The sequence below is a fragment of the Sinocyclocheilus grahami genome, unplaced genomic scaffold, assembly GCF_001515645.1.
Source record: "Sinocyclocheilus grahami isolate Dianchi unplaced genomic scaffold, SAMN03320097.WGS_v1.1 scaffold27.1, whole genome shotgun sequence".
NCBI lineage: Eukaryota > Metazoa > Chordata > Actinopteri > Cypriniformes > Cyprinidae > Sinocyclocheilus > Sinocyclocheilus grahami.
The window spans coordinates 1,910,326-1,926,237 of NW_015505206.1; the positions used below are offsets into that span (position 1 = coordinate 1,910,326).

The 15,912-nt window shown below is 36.7% G+C and overlaps 2 protein-coding genes across 4 annotated transcripts; one reads left to right on the plus strand and one right to left on the minus strand.

The window, feature by feature from the left end:
* Window positions 1-3,789: 3,789 nt before the first annotated feature.
* LOC107568354 (sterile alpha motif domain-containing protein 9-like) lies at window positions 3,790-6,862 on the plus strand. Its single transcript, XM_016254311.1, has 2 exons — window positions 3,790-6,122; window positions 6,414-6,862. The coding sequence occupies exons 1-2, from the start codon at window positions 3,833-3,835 to the stop codon at window positions 6,860-6,862; spliced, it is 2,739 nt and encodes a 912-aa protein (XP_016109797.1). The 5' UTR covers window positions 3,790-3,832.
* Window positions 6,863-8,196: 1,334 nt separating this feature from the next.
* Window positions 8,197-14,689, minus strand: LOC107567861 (protein Njmu-R1-like). Of its 3 annotated transcripts, XM_016253638.1 has the most exons (10): window positions 14,307-14,689; window positions 13,755-13,829; window positions 13,306-13,431; window positions 11,460-11,588; window positions 11,253-11,310; window positions 10,996-11,115; window positions 10,823-10,887; window positions 10,605-10,732; window positions 10,412-10,515; window positions 8,197-9,410 (listed from the first exon to the last, which is right to left on the minus strand). In XM_016253638.1, exons 1-10 carry the CDS (start codon window positions 14,453-14,455, stop codon window positions 9,192-9,194), a joined length of 1,173 nt encoding a protein of 390 aa, XP_016109124.1. In that variant the 5' UTR covers window positions 14,456-14,689; the 3' UTR covers window positions 8,197-9,191. The 3 variants fall into 3 exon arrangements, with proteins under 3 accessions (XP_016109124.1, XP_016109132.1, XP_016109140.1); XM_016253646.1 differs by lacking the exon at window positions 13,755-13,829 and having other exon boundaries at window positions 11,217-11,310; XM_016253654.1 differs by lacking the exon at window positions 13,755-13,829 and having other exon boundaries at window positions 14,307-14,688.
* Window positions 14,690-15,912: the final 1,223 nt, after the last annotated feature.

The following is a 15,912-nucleotide window of genomic DNA, read 5'->3' on the forward strand; positions in this document are numbered from 1 at the left end:
AAATGTGTTTTGAAGATGATCGAAAGTCTTACGGGTTTGGAACGACATGAGGGTGAGTAATTAATGACAGAATTTTCATTTTTGGGTGAACTATTCCTTTAATCCTGGTAAAGAAGTGAGAATCTTGTCCTAATATAAATACATGTTAAGGTGAAAGCCCCTACAGGCAGTGAGGTGTCATTACATGATACTGAAGGACTTGGGGCAAAGCTCGTCCTATTGTATGTCAAATAGTTTAAAATTGAGAAGAGTGGGATTTCTTTTTTACGGTGGACAAGGTGGATATTCTGATCTAAAATTAGCCACTGCACCATGTCTAAGCAAAAAGATTGTAATTTTAAAAACTTTTTTCATATTTCTATATTTTTCTATATTTCTACATATTGAGGTTCACCACATCCAATTTTTTAGGATTAAAAAGTTAAAATAGACAGTAAAAAAAAGGGATATCTTCTATGACAGTTTGACAGATCACATTTGATTTCCCCAGCTTTCATTTGAAGGGAAAGTTGTCAAAAAATAACAGTAACGGGTGAATCATGTATAGTAAGAGATGTACAGTATTTATCATGAAATTGGGATACGCAAGCTTGGGGACATAAGAAAAATAGTCATATGTGGTGGTTCAAATGCTGTAAAATGTCTCCAACAATTATTTTCTTTAAACCTACTTCAATATGCTTAGAGTTTAAATGGTGTTGATTTGTTTGACTAAGAGAGCTTTATAATGGCTATTGTTCAAAAGTTTAATTAAGTAAGATCATGATCTTTACTAGGAACACAAAAGGCACTAAATCCCAGGAATGGCTCACATACATACACCCAATCTATAAGCATTGATGTATGGTCACAAAAATATGTAATTATTAAACATTTTCCACATGTTTAAGAACCACTGCAAATGTGCATCTAAAAGATGGGAATTTGGTTGAAGGAAAAATGCCATCTGTTAAAAAATACCCATTATGGTGTGACTGCACATGTGCATTGGCTGGTCTAGCCTAAAAAATAAGCTTTTTTAAATTCTATTTGAGCATAAGGAACAACATTCACAGGGCAGTTCATTTCAGATTTTGTTGCTGATTTGAAATATGTAATTTAATTGTGAGTTCACCAGGCAGGTTTTAAGATTTCAGAATTCACCATTCATTTAGATAGGACTTGGTCTTGGATACCCAAAATAGCTGCCCAAAATAGCTACCCGGAGGCATGGCAAATATGGCCACCGAGTCAACAGACTTTCTTTGAAAGGGACTTTGGTTGAGCTAATGTAAGTATGTTGTTTTTGCCCTTTTCTTCTGTGAACCATGACAAACATATTTAGAGGGTCGATTGCATGTACCACTGTGTGAATGAAGTTTAGATTTGTCTCATGCTCCTAACATTTCTATAGCATTAGCAAATGATTAGTTGTAAGTTAAATGGGTTCCATTAGATTTTGTGTATTCAGCTCGCTAAATCAAATATGGCTTTCCATTATTTGTATGAATTAGACGTGGAAGGAGGTAAAGTTAGTCTGACCCTGCTATGCAACATGAAGTGATATGTTCATTTAGAGAATATAGCGAGATATAGCTAAATCAAATCATATCATGTTGTAGACATTCCATGTACACAACTGATCAAAGTATTTTTTTCTATGAACATTTTATTTCCATTCCTGCAGGTTACACAGAAAGCAAGAATGAGACACATCCTGTAAAAACCTCTTTAAACTAAGACTATTCAAAGCAAAAAAGTATTTCAGGTTTGTTTCATGTGACCTTTTTATTTGTGACAACTTACTACTATACTATTAAATAAACTTACACCCTGGCAGTATAAAACCATTCAAATAGATATGGCTCAAATATAGTAAGCTATTTTTCTTTGTTTCAGCACTGATGGCACAAAAACTTTGAAACGCGCTTCTTGAATATTCCTCACAGAATGGGTGAGTATTTATAATTAGAAAAAGTCTTCAAAAAAGATAATTCTTATGAATTTATAACCATAGAGCATATTCTGTAGTTTCAGTTCAGGGTACATGGTAATATTGTTCTTTTAATTAGCCTTTGTAACACTTTACATGTACATTTGCCTTGTGAGAGCCCATTTCCTATACTCATAAATAATTTAGGACAATTACATTCCATACCTTGTTCAGACTGGAATGAAGAGCACGTCAGCTCATGGTTACAGGCTATTGGGATTAAACCAGAGCACATATGGAAACTTAAGGCAGAAGAGGTAACAGGACCTGTTCTTCTAAATATTAATGAATCATACTTAAAAAAACTTGGTCTGGGAGGTGGCCAAATTCAGCTCTTGCTGAGTAAAAGAGATGAACTGTTACTACTGGACAAGTCAAAAACCATTAAAAAGAGAGGAGAGAACAGAGAAGAAGCAAAACATGAAGTTGTGTCTTCCAGTGACGTCACAAGTCCTGAACAACCCTTATTATCAAGTGATTTAACTGAAACATCTGTGTCTTTGCCACAGAGTAGGTATCGGAAATTGAATGATAATGATGAACATTTCAGTTACATAAAACATGCCATACTCCCACCAGAGACAGGAATAGACAATCTGATCACCCCATGCCATGAGTATAAATCACTGGAAAATGCCTGTAAATTAGAACCAAGAAAGCTAAAGATCAAATTTGCCAGTGAAGTCATTCGATTTGCATGTGCGTGCATGAATATGCGTGCAAATGGCACAATCCACTTTGGGGTCATGGACAAGACAAAAACATCATACAAACATGGAGAGATAATTGGAATTCCCATTGAAGACAAAGAGATCTTTCAAGAAGCTCTAGACTACATTGAAAAATGTTTTCCAGCACTGCACTCTGATGCCAGAAAGTGTATCAAGACCCCAAAATTTATTCCAATAGTTGACAAAGGCAGTCAGACCCAAAACTGGATTGTGGAAGTGGATGTAGTTCCCATGGTGAACATTGTGAGGGATAAACTGTATAGTGCCCATATACCAAAGTTCAACGAGAAAACCAATAAAATTGAATATGAGCAAAAAGCTTATTATCAAAGAGTTGGACCAAATACGCCACGTATTACTGAGGATGAACTTGTCAGTTTCAGTCAAGCTCTCAAAGATCTCGACCAAAAAAGAGAACAGGAAGAAAACAGCCAGAATCAAACACAGGCTCATTTTAAAGAGGACTTGGAAAGAAAACTCTTAGTTCTTCTGACACGTGGGAAGAAATACATGGACAATACATTGCGTTACATCCTTGTGTCAAATAGATTTGATCAAGAAAACCTGCAAAACATCAAGTTCCTTGTTCAAATGAATATCTTTTGTGTTTTTGATTATGACCCTGACTCCAAATCATCTGGACTTTGTCACAATTACAAAGAGCACCATGCAGTAAACCTTCACTTCCTGCATGATTATGATCATAGGGAGAACACTGTTGACTTAATCAAGAAGTTACAGCTCTTTGACAGAACAAGCTGGATTTTCTGCAATGGTCGAAGTGATTACAATGGAGGTGAGAGTCCATGTGATGAAAAAACCTGGATCAAAACCAAGAAGAAACTGTTGAAAAGATCTGTATCTGTTATCTGCAATGAAATTCTTCCCAAAGGATCATTTGTGGTGCTTTTCATTCACACACACATCACATTACAATTCAAGTCCATCAGCTCACCTGTCATCAGGATGGGTGTCTACCTGTGTCAAACAATGGAGTATGCTTTATAAAGTCTGTGGATGTGGAGTGTATGAACTCCTTAGAAGTTGTCTGTGTTGACCAGTGTGACGAAACATCACATCTGACGTTGAACAACCCCTTGTTGAAACCTTCCATGAATTCTATGCAGAAATGAGCGGCCATGAGGACATAGTCATCATCTCAGTGTCAAGGGAGATTTATAAGAAATGGTCAAGCCTTGCCCAAGTGTCCTGCTTACTAGACATTCTTGAACAAATCAGTGTTGTTGGTATGCCAATGAGTCACATAAATGCTACAATTCAAGTCCATCAGCTCACCTGTCATCAGGATGGGTGTCTACCTGTGTCAAACAATGGAGTATGCTTTATAAAGTCTGTGGATGTGGAGCGTATGAACTCCTTAGAAGTTGTCTGTGTTGACCAGTGTGACGAAACAAATGTGGATCTCATGGAGCAAGAGCAAATACAGAAAATTGAACAATACTTCTATCAGGGAGGAAAAATTGATTGGGTGAATATGTGGCTAGCTGACAATAATAAATGTGAGGAAGTCATCAAACGTGATGCATATGCAGAAATTAGCAAAATGTTGGAAGACCTTGAGCGGAGTGACTCATTAAAACGGTCCATTGAAAACATCAACATATATCATGAACCTGGTAGTGGAGGAAGCACAGTGGCTCGACAGATCCTCTGGAACTGGAGGAAAAAAATGCGATGTGCTGTTGTTAAGCAGTCGTACCAGGCCACGACTGTCTGTGAACATGCAGTACAGATTTGGAATTACGAGGAAGTTGACAAGAATGCCTGTTTACCTGTTCTTCTGCTGCTAGAGGATTGCAATGCAGACTATCAGGATGACCTCAGACGAGAATTAAGCAATGCAGTCACAACAATGAAAATAAGTCCATCAAAACTGTGTTTCATCATTCTCTGTTGTAAAAGGTCTCTTGATCCAGAAAGGATGTGCACAGCATTGCCGTTACGCACAGTCGGAGTTACACACAAACTATCTCCAGCAGAAAAGAAGCTCTTCTCAAAGAAAGCAGGGAGTCTCAAGCTGAAGTTTGAACCAGAGTTTATACTCACTTTTGTGCTCATGAGTAAAGAGTTTGAACAGTCTTACATCACAGGCTTTGTTGAAAACCTGCTGAAGGAAATTGATCATTCATCTCTTCAGACACAGTTGATCAAATTTGTGGCACTACTGAACAGCCACATTGAGAATTCATACCTATCTATATCACACTGTGAGGCATTCCTAGGTTTAGGAATCCACTTGGACAAATTTGATAAAATGGCCAAACCGTCAACGTCCACATGGATTGATGAAGTTCGACACCAGACATTCGAAAATTCTTTAAGTGAGCAGGCTAGGTATTTTTTTATACAGCTAAAATCCAGTGAGACGCATATCTCCTCTGTAAGAATAATTCATAATTTGATAGCTAAGGAGATCCTGAAGCAGCTCTCCAGTTATCAGAGCCAAAGTGAAATAGCAATGAGTCTGCTTCAGGACAAAGTGCTGTTTGACCACAGATTTGGAAGGGATGACTTTCGAAAGTTTGTCAGAGATCTGTTCATCAAACGCACCAAAAAAAGCAAGGGAGATCCAAATGACAGCTGGTTTTCTCCTTTAATAGAGCATGTTAGGGAGACAGAAGATGTGGAGAAAGCCATTGACCTTTTAAAGCTAGCTTACACCAGTTTTGATGAGGATGCATTTGTTGCTCAACAGCTTGCACGACTGCTTAATGAAAACAAAAATTTTGAGGAAGCTGAGATTTGGGCTAAAAGAGCCAAGTCTCATCTTCCTCAGCACATATACATACTTGACACACTGGGACAAGTATACAAAAAGTGGTTCTACAGCAAACATGATGCCATATGTAAGAAAAATGCTGATATTCAACCAGAGGACATCACTGATATCATTGATACTGCCCTTAAAGGAATCACTGCTTTTAGAGAATCTGAAAAATGCCCCCAGTCAAAGATGGTCTGCTTAAATAATTCTTATTTTGGAGAAGTTGATATTGGATGCCGATTGCTTGAGCTCCTGTCAAATGTAGACATTTTTTCTACCAAAGAGGGAAAGAGGGAGTTGATGGATTACCTGCTCACTGACTACATACCAGAGGAAGTACAGAAACCTTGGCAAAGGTTTCATGGCCTTTTAAAAGGAATGAAAGACAGCATCAGAATTGCCCTAGAATGTATTTCTGACGATCTTGCTCACTTTCAGAATTTCACTTCTGAGGAAGAGGAGGAGTTGGCTGAAGGAGAGCCTGAAACAGTCAATAATCCAAGAAAATGGCTCCTCAGGAAAAGTGCTGTGTATGCCAAGTTATTTTTTCATGACATTCAAGAGGATGAGGCTTCTGATGCAAACATAGTTTCCCCATTAATGAGACAAATGAAAATTTTCCAACTTGGAGGTGGTAATGTTACAACAATTCTTTACCTGCTCTCTGATAATAATAAGCAAAGAGCTGGAGCAAAGCTTGAGAAAATAATTGACCTATTTCCAGTTAACCTAAAAAAGGATCTCGACCAAACAGGGCTTATAAACTTCATCTTCTGTCAGATAGCACTCTCCTGTGCTTCACCTGGCTCTGGAAAACTTCATTCTATTGAAGAACTTCAAAATATCAGCAGACGGTTTTGCAGTGAAAAGAGAACTGCTTTACCAGATACTGCATATTTGCTTCTTTCAATCTTATTTTGGCCAGAGGACTCTATGGGCAAAGAGCCCTCCAATACAAGAAGTGACATTGTCATGAATGCAATAAAAGCACTTCAAAGATACTCTGAGATTAAATCTGCTTCCTCGAGAAAAGGCAGGATTTTCACTCACTTCTTCCTTGGAAAAGCAAGGGGTCTCAATAAAATAGTGCACAAGACCACAATTGAAAAATTCTGCAAGGGAACCCTCAGTGAGAGACGCCTTAAGTGGCAAGGCGGTGAAGTGTGGACAAACCCAGATGTTGTAAAAGTGCTTAAACGAGTTACTGGATACACTGAAAATGGAAATCTGTTTGTTCGGGTATCTGATCAAAGCAACATCAGAGTCATTCCACTTTTTTCTGCCTCCTTGCCAAATTCAAATGAGAATGTGGCTTTCTACCTAGGATTTTCTCTTCATGGAGTGGTAGCTTTTGACATCAAGGTGGCAGAGTGAAACCATGCTTGAAACCGCAATTGAGAGTTTCCCAAAAGATGAGTTTATAAATATATTCAAACATACCAATCAAATGATAAAAAGGATCATTATAAGCAAGCTGCATGATATGAATTATGTGTATTGAATAATGTGCATCTGAACTTGTTTTGAATTTTTATCTTAATGGTGTTTTTTTTTTGGTTACACTTTACTTGAAGGGGTGTGCATAAGACTGACATGACACCTTCATAATCATGACATGACACCTACATAATCATGACATGACACATGTCATGAATATGAAGGGGTTTTTATGCATGTTTATGACAACTGTCATTAAGTGTCATTCACTCAGTTATGTAATTTTTAATGCAAAAATGACATTGTTTGAGATGTCTTTGTTATGGGCTATGGTTAGGGGTAAGGGTAGGGGTAGGGGTAGGGTTAGGTCAAATAATGTCATATTTGCATTAAAAATGACATAACTGAGTGAATGACACTTAATGACAGTTGTCATAAACATGCATAAAAACCCCTTCATATTCATGACATGTGTCATGTCATGATTATGTAGGTGTCATGTCATGATTATGAAGGTGTCATGTCAGTCTTATGGTGGATTAATTAAAACAGAATAAAACTTTTTTTTTTACACCAGTAGTGTCTCATAAAACAGTTTTGAGAGAATATTATTTAATGTTAAAAATCTTTATTTAGAATCAAACATTGCAGTGGTGGTCGTGTATACAGCAGATGGATTATAACGTTATTTTATTGGTATGTTAAATCATATTTTTTCAAGACATGAATTTCTTTTTTTTCTTGCTTTAATTTGTTGGTACATATCATAACAAAGTTCATATAAGTATAAGATATATTGTTATTTAGTGACATTTCCTTGATTAGATTCAAAATGCAGATGTTTGGCAAAAATATTTAGTTTTTTTGGGTGGTGACTTTCAGTAAAATCTAATGTATATATAAATTTACATTTTAGAAATAGTTGTAGAAATATGCATAATATTGTATATTATATACAGATTAGGTTTACCATGGTGAAGTTGTTCCGGTTTGCGATCCTGTGTTGTCCTGTGATGCATTGAATTTGGTAATAAATTGTGTCTATTTATATTGTATAAATTAACTAAGCCTTCTACTTAATCTGTCTGAACTCCTGTTAAAGTAACACCAGCCCCAGCACCTATGTATTGCCCTCTTGAGGTAATGATGTAACATCACAACAATCTACAAATGGTTACAGAAAATACTACAGGTATTTGACAGGCAGAATCTTGCATTAGATGTTTAAGTGGATTAATTAAAACAGAATAAAAACTACATCTTTGCCTGTGTTAATTCACAATGTGTTATTTTAATTCTTGCATGAATTCAAGAATCAAGGTTAAATTAACAGCGAGTCAAAGCACAGAGGTGAACATTTCTCACAAGTTCACACAAATGAAATGTTCCTGGAAAAAATTACTCACAGTACAGTCATGTCAAATCTAAGCAAGAAGATAAACCATACATTATAATAATTATACACATTATCACCATTTACAGCTGGGTCAATATATACATGATGTTTAAGGAATAGGTTTCACACAATTCTGTTCTTTTTAAACACTACATTTACAACCAAGTTTATGCTTATCAGACGTTTTGTTTGTCTTTGGTAAGAAAAATTCTGAAATAGCAAACAAGAACATAAATCAAAGGAATTGTAAAGTGAAAAAGAATAGAATATTATCAAATTAAGCACTTTACCACAAAAAAACAACAACTAAAAAAACGGATAAAACGGACAATGCAAGTCATAGTATGGTAGATCATAGCGGAGTGTTAATAGGATATTTGCTTACGCAGAGCTTCATGATTATGCGACTAGCTTTCTAATTCGGTTTGCTATTTCTGTAAATCTAGGACTGCTAGTTTTAAAAATCACACATCTTCAAAACAATGACTGCTGCACAATAGAGACTATATCCTAGAATCAGTTGTCACATATAAACAGTACTGTGTTAATGTATACATATTATTGAGAAAAATTATTTAAAGTTTAATCACATGTATTTTCACTGGTCCATTTAATAGAATCCATTTAGTTTATCATTTTTATGCACCCAAATCAACATACAGCAGCACATCATAGCATAATCTTTTTCAACCTTCTCTGCTGAACCTCTACACACACAAAGATGGACTATACTTAGTGTTTCAATTCAAGTTTGTTGAAGTTAAAATGCAAACCACACTGTTATGATTATGGCTGTTAAATAGGAATTCTGGGCAGCCGCCTCCAAGGTGCTCCCAGACAGGTGAGTGTATGCACAGTAACACTGTGGTGTCAGTACAGTGTGCCCTGAGCGTGCTCCCCGAGGAACTCCTCCAGCACATTTATGATGCCACAGGCCTCAGGAAGGCTGCTGTGCTCGGCCCGCGCGTTCTGCAGCAGCACATCCCCGTTTCCACAGCTCTGCAGGAACAGACAGCAGCGAAACAGAGCGTAGTGGCTCATTTCTGCCTGACGGATGAAGCGCTTCAGGTTGTTCATGTCCTGAATGGCCTGCATGGAGAAACAATGTGCATTTTGAAGACAGTCACAATGAGGTAACTGGCATTTCTGAATGTGACCACTCAAGTCAGTTCGATACTATACAGAAAAGATTGTTAATACTAGTTAATACTTTTTTTAAACACTTTTGAAAAACTTTAAATGTAAGTTAATACTTTTTAATATAATACTTTAAAAGTTAAGAATTCCTTTTTTGACGTAACATTTGACATATCCTCATTCATTTATATTGTGAGCAGATGTTTACAACATACTAGATTTAGATAATAATTAAATCAAGGCACAGATTACCAGCAACAAATACAAGTGTTATATGCGAGATCTGGAAACCAGAGAGCAGACAGTTACCAGCAACACTCCAAAAAAATTTTTTTGACCCCCCAAAATTAGAAAGTAACTCAAATTAATCTAATGCATTTAAATGGGTAGTCATCCTCATGTCATTCCGAACCTGTATGATTTCTTCCCTCCCTGAAACACAAAAGAAATTTTGAAGAATGTTGGTAATAAACAATTTCAGTTACCACTATCTTCCATTGTATGGACAAAAAAATTAAAATAAAACAAAAAATACAACAGAAGTCAACATCAAACAAATCATGTTTAGTTATCAGCATTCTCCAAAATATCTTCTTTCGTGTTCTGCAGAAGAAAGAAATGCATACAGGTTTGGAACGACACGAGTGCGAGTAAATGATAACAGAACTTTGAATTTTTGTGTGAACTAACCCTTTAACTGTTAGCTACCAATAGTATGTTAGTATGCTAAACGTTACTTTTTCAGAAATGCTATCTTAATGGCAAAGAAAATTATTGATGGGAGGAAACGTCTGTTTTATAAGTGTATTATTACACACTTTTTAAATTATAAGCAAGTATAAAAATATAGGTGAGCAAGCAACAAAAAATCAGTGACTCCCATACAAATGTTAAATGTTTTGTCTGGATACCAGGTTACTATTATACACAGAAAGCTTCAGAAGCAAATTAACCTTAAGTTTAAAGTTCTCCAGGATTTGGCGGAGAAGGAAAGGGTTAAAGCGCTCCGCAGCATTGAGGAAGGCCTGGATCCAGTCATCGCAGAACCGGTTACTGACTGCAGAGATATCAACACAACATTATCAAAATAAGACATTTGTAAAATGACAACATCTGTACATTTAGTGGACTGATGCTGCTGCTGACCTTCGTTGGTGAGTGTAGGTGGGCTGGTGGAGCAGTCGATGATCAGACTGCTGTGAGAGTCCTCTGAAATGGCCTTACAGAGGGAGGCTTCCTGAATTAGACCCTGCAGGCTTGCTGCTTTGATAAATCTAATAAGACAATTAATCAAGTTGTAATGGCTATCAGTTTTTAAACCCATAAAAATGTAGCAGCTATTAAGATAAAGTTGTTTCGCTTACCTTGCTATATCTGCTTTTGTCTTCTCATCTGCCCCTGTGACTTCGAAAAGCTTGTGACTCAAAGCCTGGAGCAGAGAAGTACTTCATTTACCATTTCACATAATACAGTATGTTACTGCTTTCAAATATGACTCTATAAAACGTATCTGATCTAGACAGCAGTGGTTTCTTACAGCATGCAGAAGGTACCCGATGTTTGCCTGCACCAGTTGAACCACTCTATGAATGTGCATAACTGACTCTTCATACCAGCGGATCACGTAGGGCCTGACTTCTGTCTCCAAATTCTGCATCTGTAGCCAGAGGTTGCCAACAATATTTACAGCAAACGGATATAAAAAGCAGCGTGCTTGCAGATATATCTTCAAAAAACTGGACAGATTTCAACATGTACATTATTTCCATTGTCAGTGGCAAAAACTGTCCTCACCTCTGGAGTTAAACAACCCTGCAGACCCTGGACGTACTTGTCCAGCTCAATTCTAAACGTTTGTAGAGTTAAAGAAAATGTGTTAAATATCCTATTAAGAGAACAGCATGCTTGAATACAATGGTAATTTGATAACATTCCATTCTTCAGTGCACAATGCAGTATTTCCTACAGTTTAATGGTCAGTCATTTGTGATTTAAGGATATAGATTCAGGCCCTTCTCTGATCCTCCGAGAAGACACACCACCCAGCCGTTGCCATCGGCCTCAGGCTGTTCTGGAGATTTCTCCTGCTCCAGCAGACAGCAGTAACAGCCCACCGCTTGCTCAGGGATGCTTGAACACAAACAAACATCGAATCCATTGTAATATTGTTCTGAATGACAATGAGATATGGTTTAGCTATTTGTGACCCTGGACCACAAAACCAGTCATAAGGGTCAATTTTTTGAAATTGAAATTTATACATCACATGAAAGTTGAATAAATGGTTTGTTAAGATATGACAATATCTGGCTGAAATATAACTATTTGAAAATCTGAAATCTGAGGGTGCAAAAATATCAAAATATTGACAAAATCGCCTCTAAAGTTGTCGAAATGAAGTTCTTAGCAATGCATATTACTAATCAAAAATTAAGTTTTAATATATTTACAGTAGGAAATTTACAAAATATCTTCATGGAACATGATCTTTACTTAATATCCTAATGATTTTTGGCATCAAAGAAGAATGGATCATTTTGACCCATACAATGTTTTTTTTTGCTATTCCTTCAAATATACCCGTGCTACGTATGACAGGTTTTGTGGTCCAGGGTCACATTTAATTTTGCACTGAAGTACTGCAAATGTTTTAATACTATATTATTTAAAAAACGGTCTTCACTTTTCTGAAATATGAAAATAAATATGAAACAGTGTTAGCTATTCCTTCAAATATACCCGTGCTACGTATGACAGGTTTTGTGGTCCAGGGTCACATTTAATTTTGCACTGAAGTACTGCAAATGTTTTAATACTATATTATTTAAAAAACAGTCTTCACTTTTCTGAAATATGAAAATAAATATGAAACAGTGTTATTTTAGTACTATTTAAATAGAATGATTTATTTATATTTTGAATGAGCTTTTATTTTGATATTCTCCGTTTATTTTAAAGTTTTAGTAATTTTGTTATGGGCTTTTCTATTCTTTTTTATATTTCTATTTAACTCAAATTAATTTTTGTTTCAATTTTAGTACTTCTACTTAAAATGACATATTTCAGATAGTTGCCAAAGCAACATTTCTCATTTTCATTTTATGTTTTTCATTTAAAACATTGTTTTCCATCTACTATATTTATTTCAGTTTTATTTCAATTAGCGATAACATGTTTCAATAGTTTTAGTTTTAAAGTCCCCCTGCAGTCACTAATTTTGAAAATAATGTCTTAAACAGCTTGAATATGACTCTACACCCTTACCTTATTTAGTATATGCGAATATATAGATGAGTCCCTATCTATTCTACACTCAATCACTCCCACTATAGGATATTGGAATAATTCAGCAATATATGTTTGAACAAGAAACTGATTCAGGAGAAGAAGATGAAGAGTGAATTATACAAGTCGATGTATCAGAATTTTCATCTACAGTGTCGGATATCATTAGCTTTTGGCTTGATTACATTACCAAACAGCTAATAATGTGTTGCTAATGATACATATCATGTTCCCCTTCGCCATCTCAGACAGCTACTTTCTAAAAATCAACATCCTTAGGTAGAAATGCTTTGCCAATGATATGGAAAGCCCAAACCCAGAAGCTGATGAGACTGTTTTTGTGACGGTAAGAAACAGGGGCTGTTTCAAACGCATTTTTGACACTGTCTTTGGTACACAGCAGTTTCAAGGAGAAAATGCTCAATAACGGTGTTGACTGATGAATTTGCATATGGTTTGTCTTTAAGCATATTAAAAACATCAGACAGACAAGTAAACAATGTTAAAAACTTGATTTTCACCACAGGGGGGCTTTAATAATAACAACACTGATACGATGTACCTTAGCTCCACAGTGGCAATGTTCCCCATACCCCCTAGCAAAGCGCCCTTGCTCAGCCTGCGCGAGATGTAGCTTCGCAGCTCCGGCTCGGCCTCGGGTGGCAAGCTGGCATCCAGCAGCGTGAGACTTTAAGAGTGGAAAATATGTGTTAAACTAGAATATCAATAAGGAAATACAGGCGGACAGATAAGCAATCAATGAAGCAATGATGTTCACAGAACCACCAGCGGCTCCTAGCAGAGATACATACCAACAGAAATACACAGTTTGAAGTTAGACAGATTAGTTCAATGGTTATGAATGATGTGAGCAAGCCAACATGATGAAAAGCCAGACGCAGAATCCTGAGTGTGTTTTTTGTGTGTGACTGAAGCCATGATTTTTCTTCCATCACAACACTGAAAGCCACTGGACTGAAATGATTGAGATGATGGATGGACCCTTTTTACCTAAAGTCTTCCTGACTTGTGGTTGAGTCTGATCTCCTCTGGCTCCAGGCCACACTCTCTCCAGAAGCCTCAGATCTGGGTAGTTTGATAATGCATTTAATACTTCACAAGTAATAATATGTTAAGGTCTTCCGGGGTTCTCACTGGCCTACATGACCATGTACTGTGTTTTACAGTGTCTTACATACATATAAGTCTCCATATACTGATCCAAGATACAGTCATATGATTTCATTGGACTAACCCAATATTGTGAACCATGCTTCAAATTAAAGATATTCCTGGTTTGTTCTTCAGTGTCATGCAAGTGCAAGCTTAATTCATATAAGCAAACGAATCGTTCATTTTACCTCATAAACGTCGAAAAATGCAAAAGACTAGCTAGACCTAACTATGCATGCTTGTATCCCATACACTCCTTCATATGCGGTATAAAAGGGAAAAATATTCCGAAAACAACTAGCACTTTGCAGAGCATCCTGCATTTGGAAAGCCTCCTTAGCAGAACGTTACCTAATGCAATGATATAGTTTCAAGTGGAAACCACTGCACCTTGTGTTCTGGTAGTAGTATATGGCATAGAAGCTGTTAATCTGTTGTATGTTCTGGCTGTATCCGGCGATCTCCTCGTTGTCGAAGTCTGCATCCCTTTCATCCACGTCTATGGACTCCTGGAAGGAAGCGGTCTGGGATGTAAACATGTCTCTGCAGAGCCAAAAGAAGACGAGCGACTCTGATATCTGCTACGGATTGCGTGCTATTCCGATAACTATCAAATTTCAGTCCCAAAGATGTTAATGCATTGAAGCCGTGTAACTATTTTGTTTAAAAATCGATTTAAATGCTACGTGACATTTAACTAAAGTCATAGTAGTGACAGCGATACTGCTACGCATGCGCTGTAATTGTGTTTCGTTCGTGAACGAAGCGGTGTTTTGAATGAATCTTTTAAGCGAACGAATCATTTGTGTTCACTCTCAGGCACTGACTCACATTTTCATCCTACATTCATAGAAATCATCAAACCATATCATTGATTGGACCAGGATTGGACCTATTTATCATTCACTGGACAAGTGTTTTGAGTCTGATCAGTTGATGAACTGTCTTTAACTGAAAAATGAGTGTTTACTATTGTCATTTACTATTGTCACACTATTTTCCTAATTAATGCTGTTCAGTTGCTTTGACACAATCTGTATTGTTAAAAGCGCTATATAAATAAAGGTGACTTGACTTGATCGAGTCGGAAAGTCAATCTTGCTCAGGTAATTAAGGAAGAGTTGTGTAAAATAACTGTTGACCACAAAATGATGTAAATGATGAAGAACATTTGAGGTATGTAAATAATGCAAGAAGGCTGAAACCAATTTATTATTATTATTAGGTTACTTTTTTTTTTTTTTTTTTGGTTATGCCCAGACAATTGTAGGGGAAATGCTTTGTTGTCATTTGTGGGGAAAACGTTCATGATATTTAAACACTCTCTTAATAATAGTAATGAACATATTAATTGGCTTTAATACATTTGTAGACACGTATATTCTAATAATAATATAATAAAGTACAGCCAGGCGTTTTTAGTTGTCTTTAGTGTTTGTAATGAATCGGTTGCAAATGAAATAACACACAAAATATGCTTTTTTACTGAATGGTATGTGAACATAAGTTTCAAACATTTAAGTACATTAACAATGGATGACAGTATGTTTCAAAATAACACACAAAAGACTCTTGTTGCCACCTACTGCCGCAATGATGTAACATGATGTGATTTCTTTTTCGTGAATGGATTCAAAAGAACCGATTCACTTGAATGAATCAAAGCGTCACTACTACGCATGCGTTTTAGAGGTTTGCGTGTAAGCGCGCCAAACAACAGATCTGCACTGCAGCTCTGACATTATAGTTTACTGCATAACTTTTAAACATGCCGTCGAATGTTGAAATAAAAGCAGTTTTGCGTGACTTGCCTTACCTCACGCAGCGTGCAAAGGAGCTGAGCGTTTCGGACGGGACAGTGATCCGTCAGCAGGACACGTTTTTCAAAGTGCCCGCAGGACGCCTGAAACTCAGGGACTTCCAGGATGGCACAGGACAGCTGATCTTCTATGAGAGGCCAGATACAGAAGGACCCAAGCTGTCTAATTACTCCATA

Coding starts and splice junctions, on each gene's coding strand:
- LOC107568354 (XM_016254311.1), top strand. CDS start 3,833: ATGAGCGGCCATGAGGACATAGTCATCATCTCAGTGTCAAGGGAGATT. Junction 6,123..6,413: donor AATTTTCCAACTTGGAGGTG/GTAATGTTACAA, acceptor TATTTTGGCCAG/AGGACTCTATGGGCAAAGAG.
- LOC107567861 (XM_016253638.1), bottom strand. CDS start 14,455: ATGTTTACATCCCAGACCGCTTCCTTCCAGGAGTCCATAGACGTGGAT. Junction 11,589..13,305: donor ATTGCCACTGTGGAGCTAAG/GTACATCGTATC, acceptor TTTGTGTTCAAG/CATCCCTGAGCAAGCGGTGG. Junction 10,733..10,822: donor ACAAAAGCAGATATAGCAAG/GTAAGCGAAACA, acceptor TTGTCTTATTAG/ATTTATCAAAGCAGCAAGCC.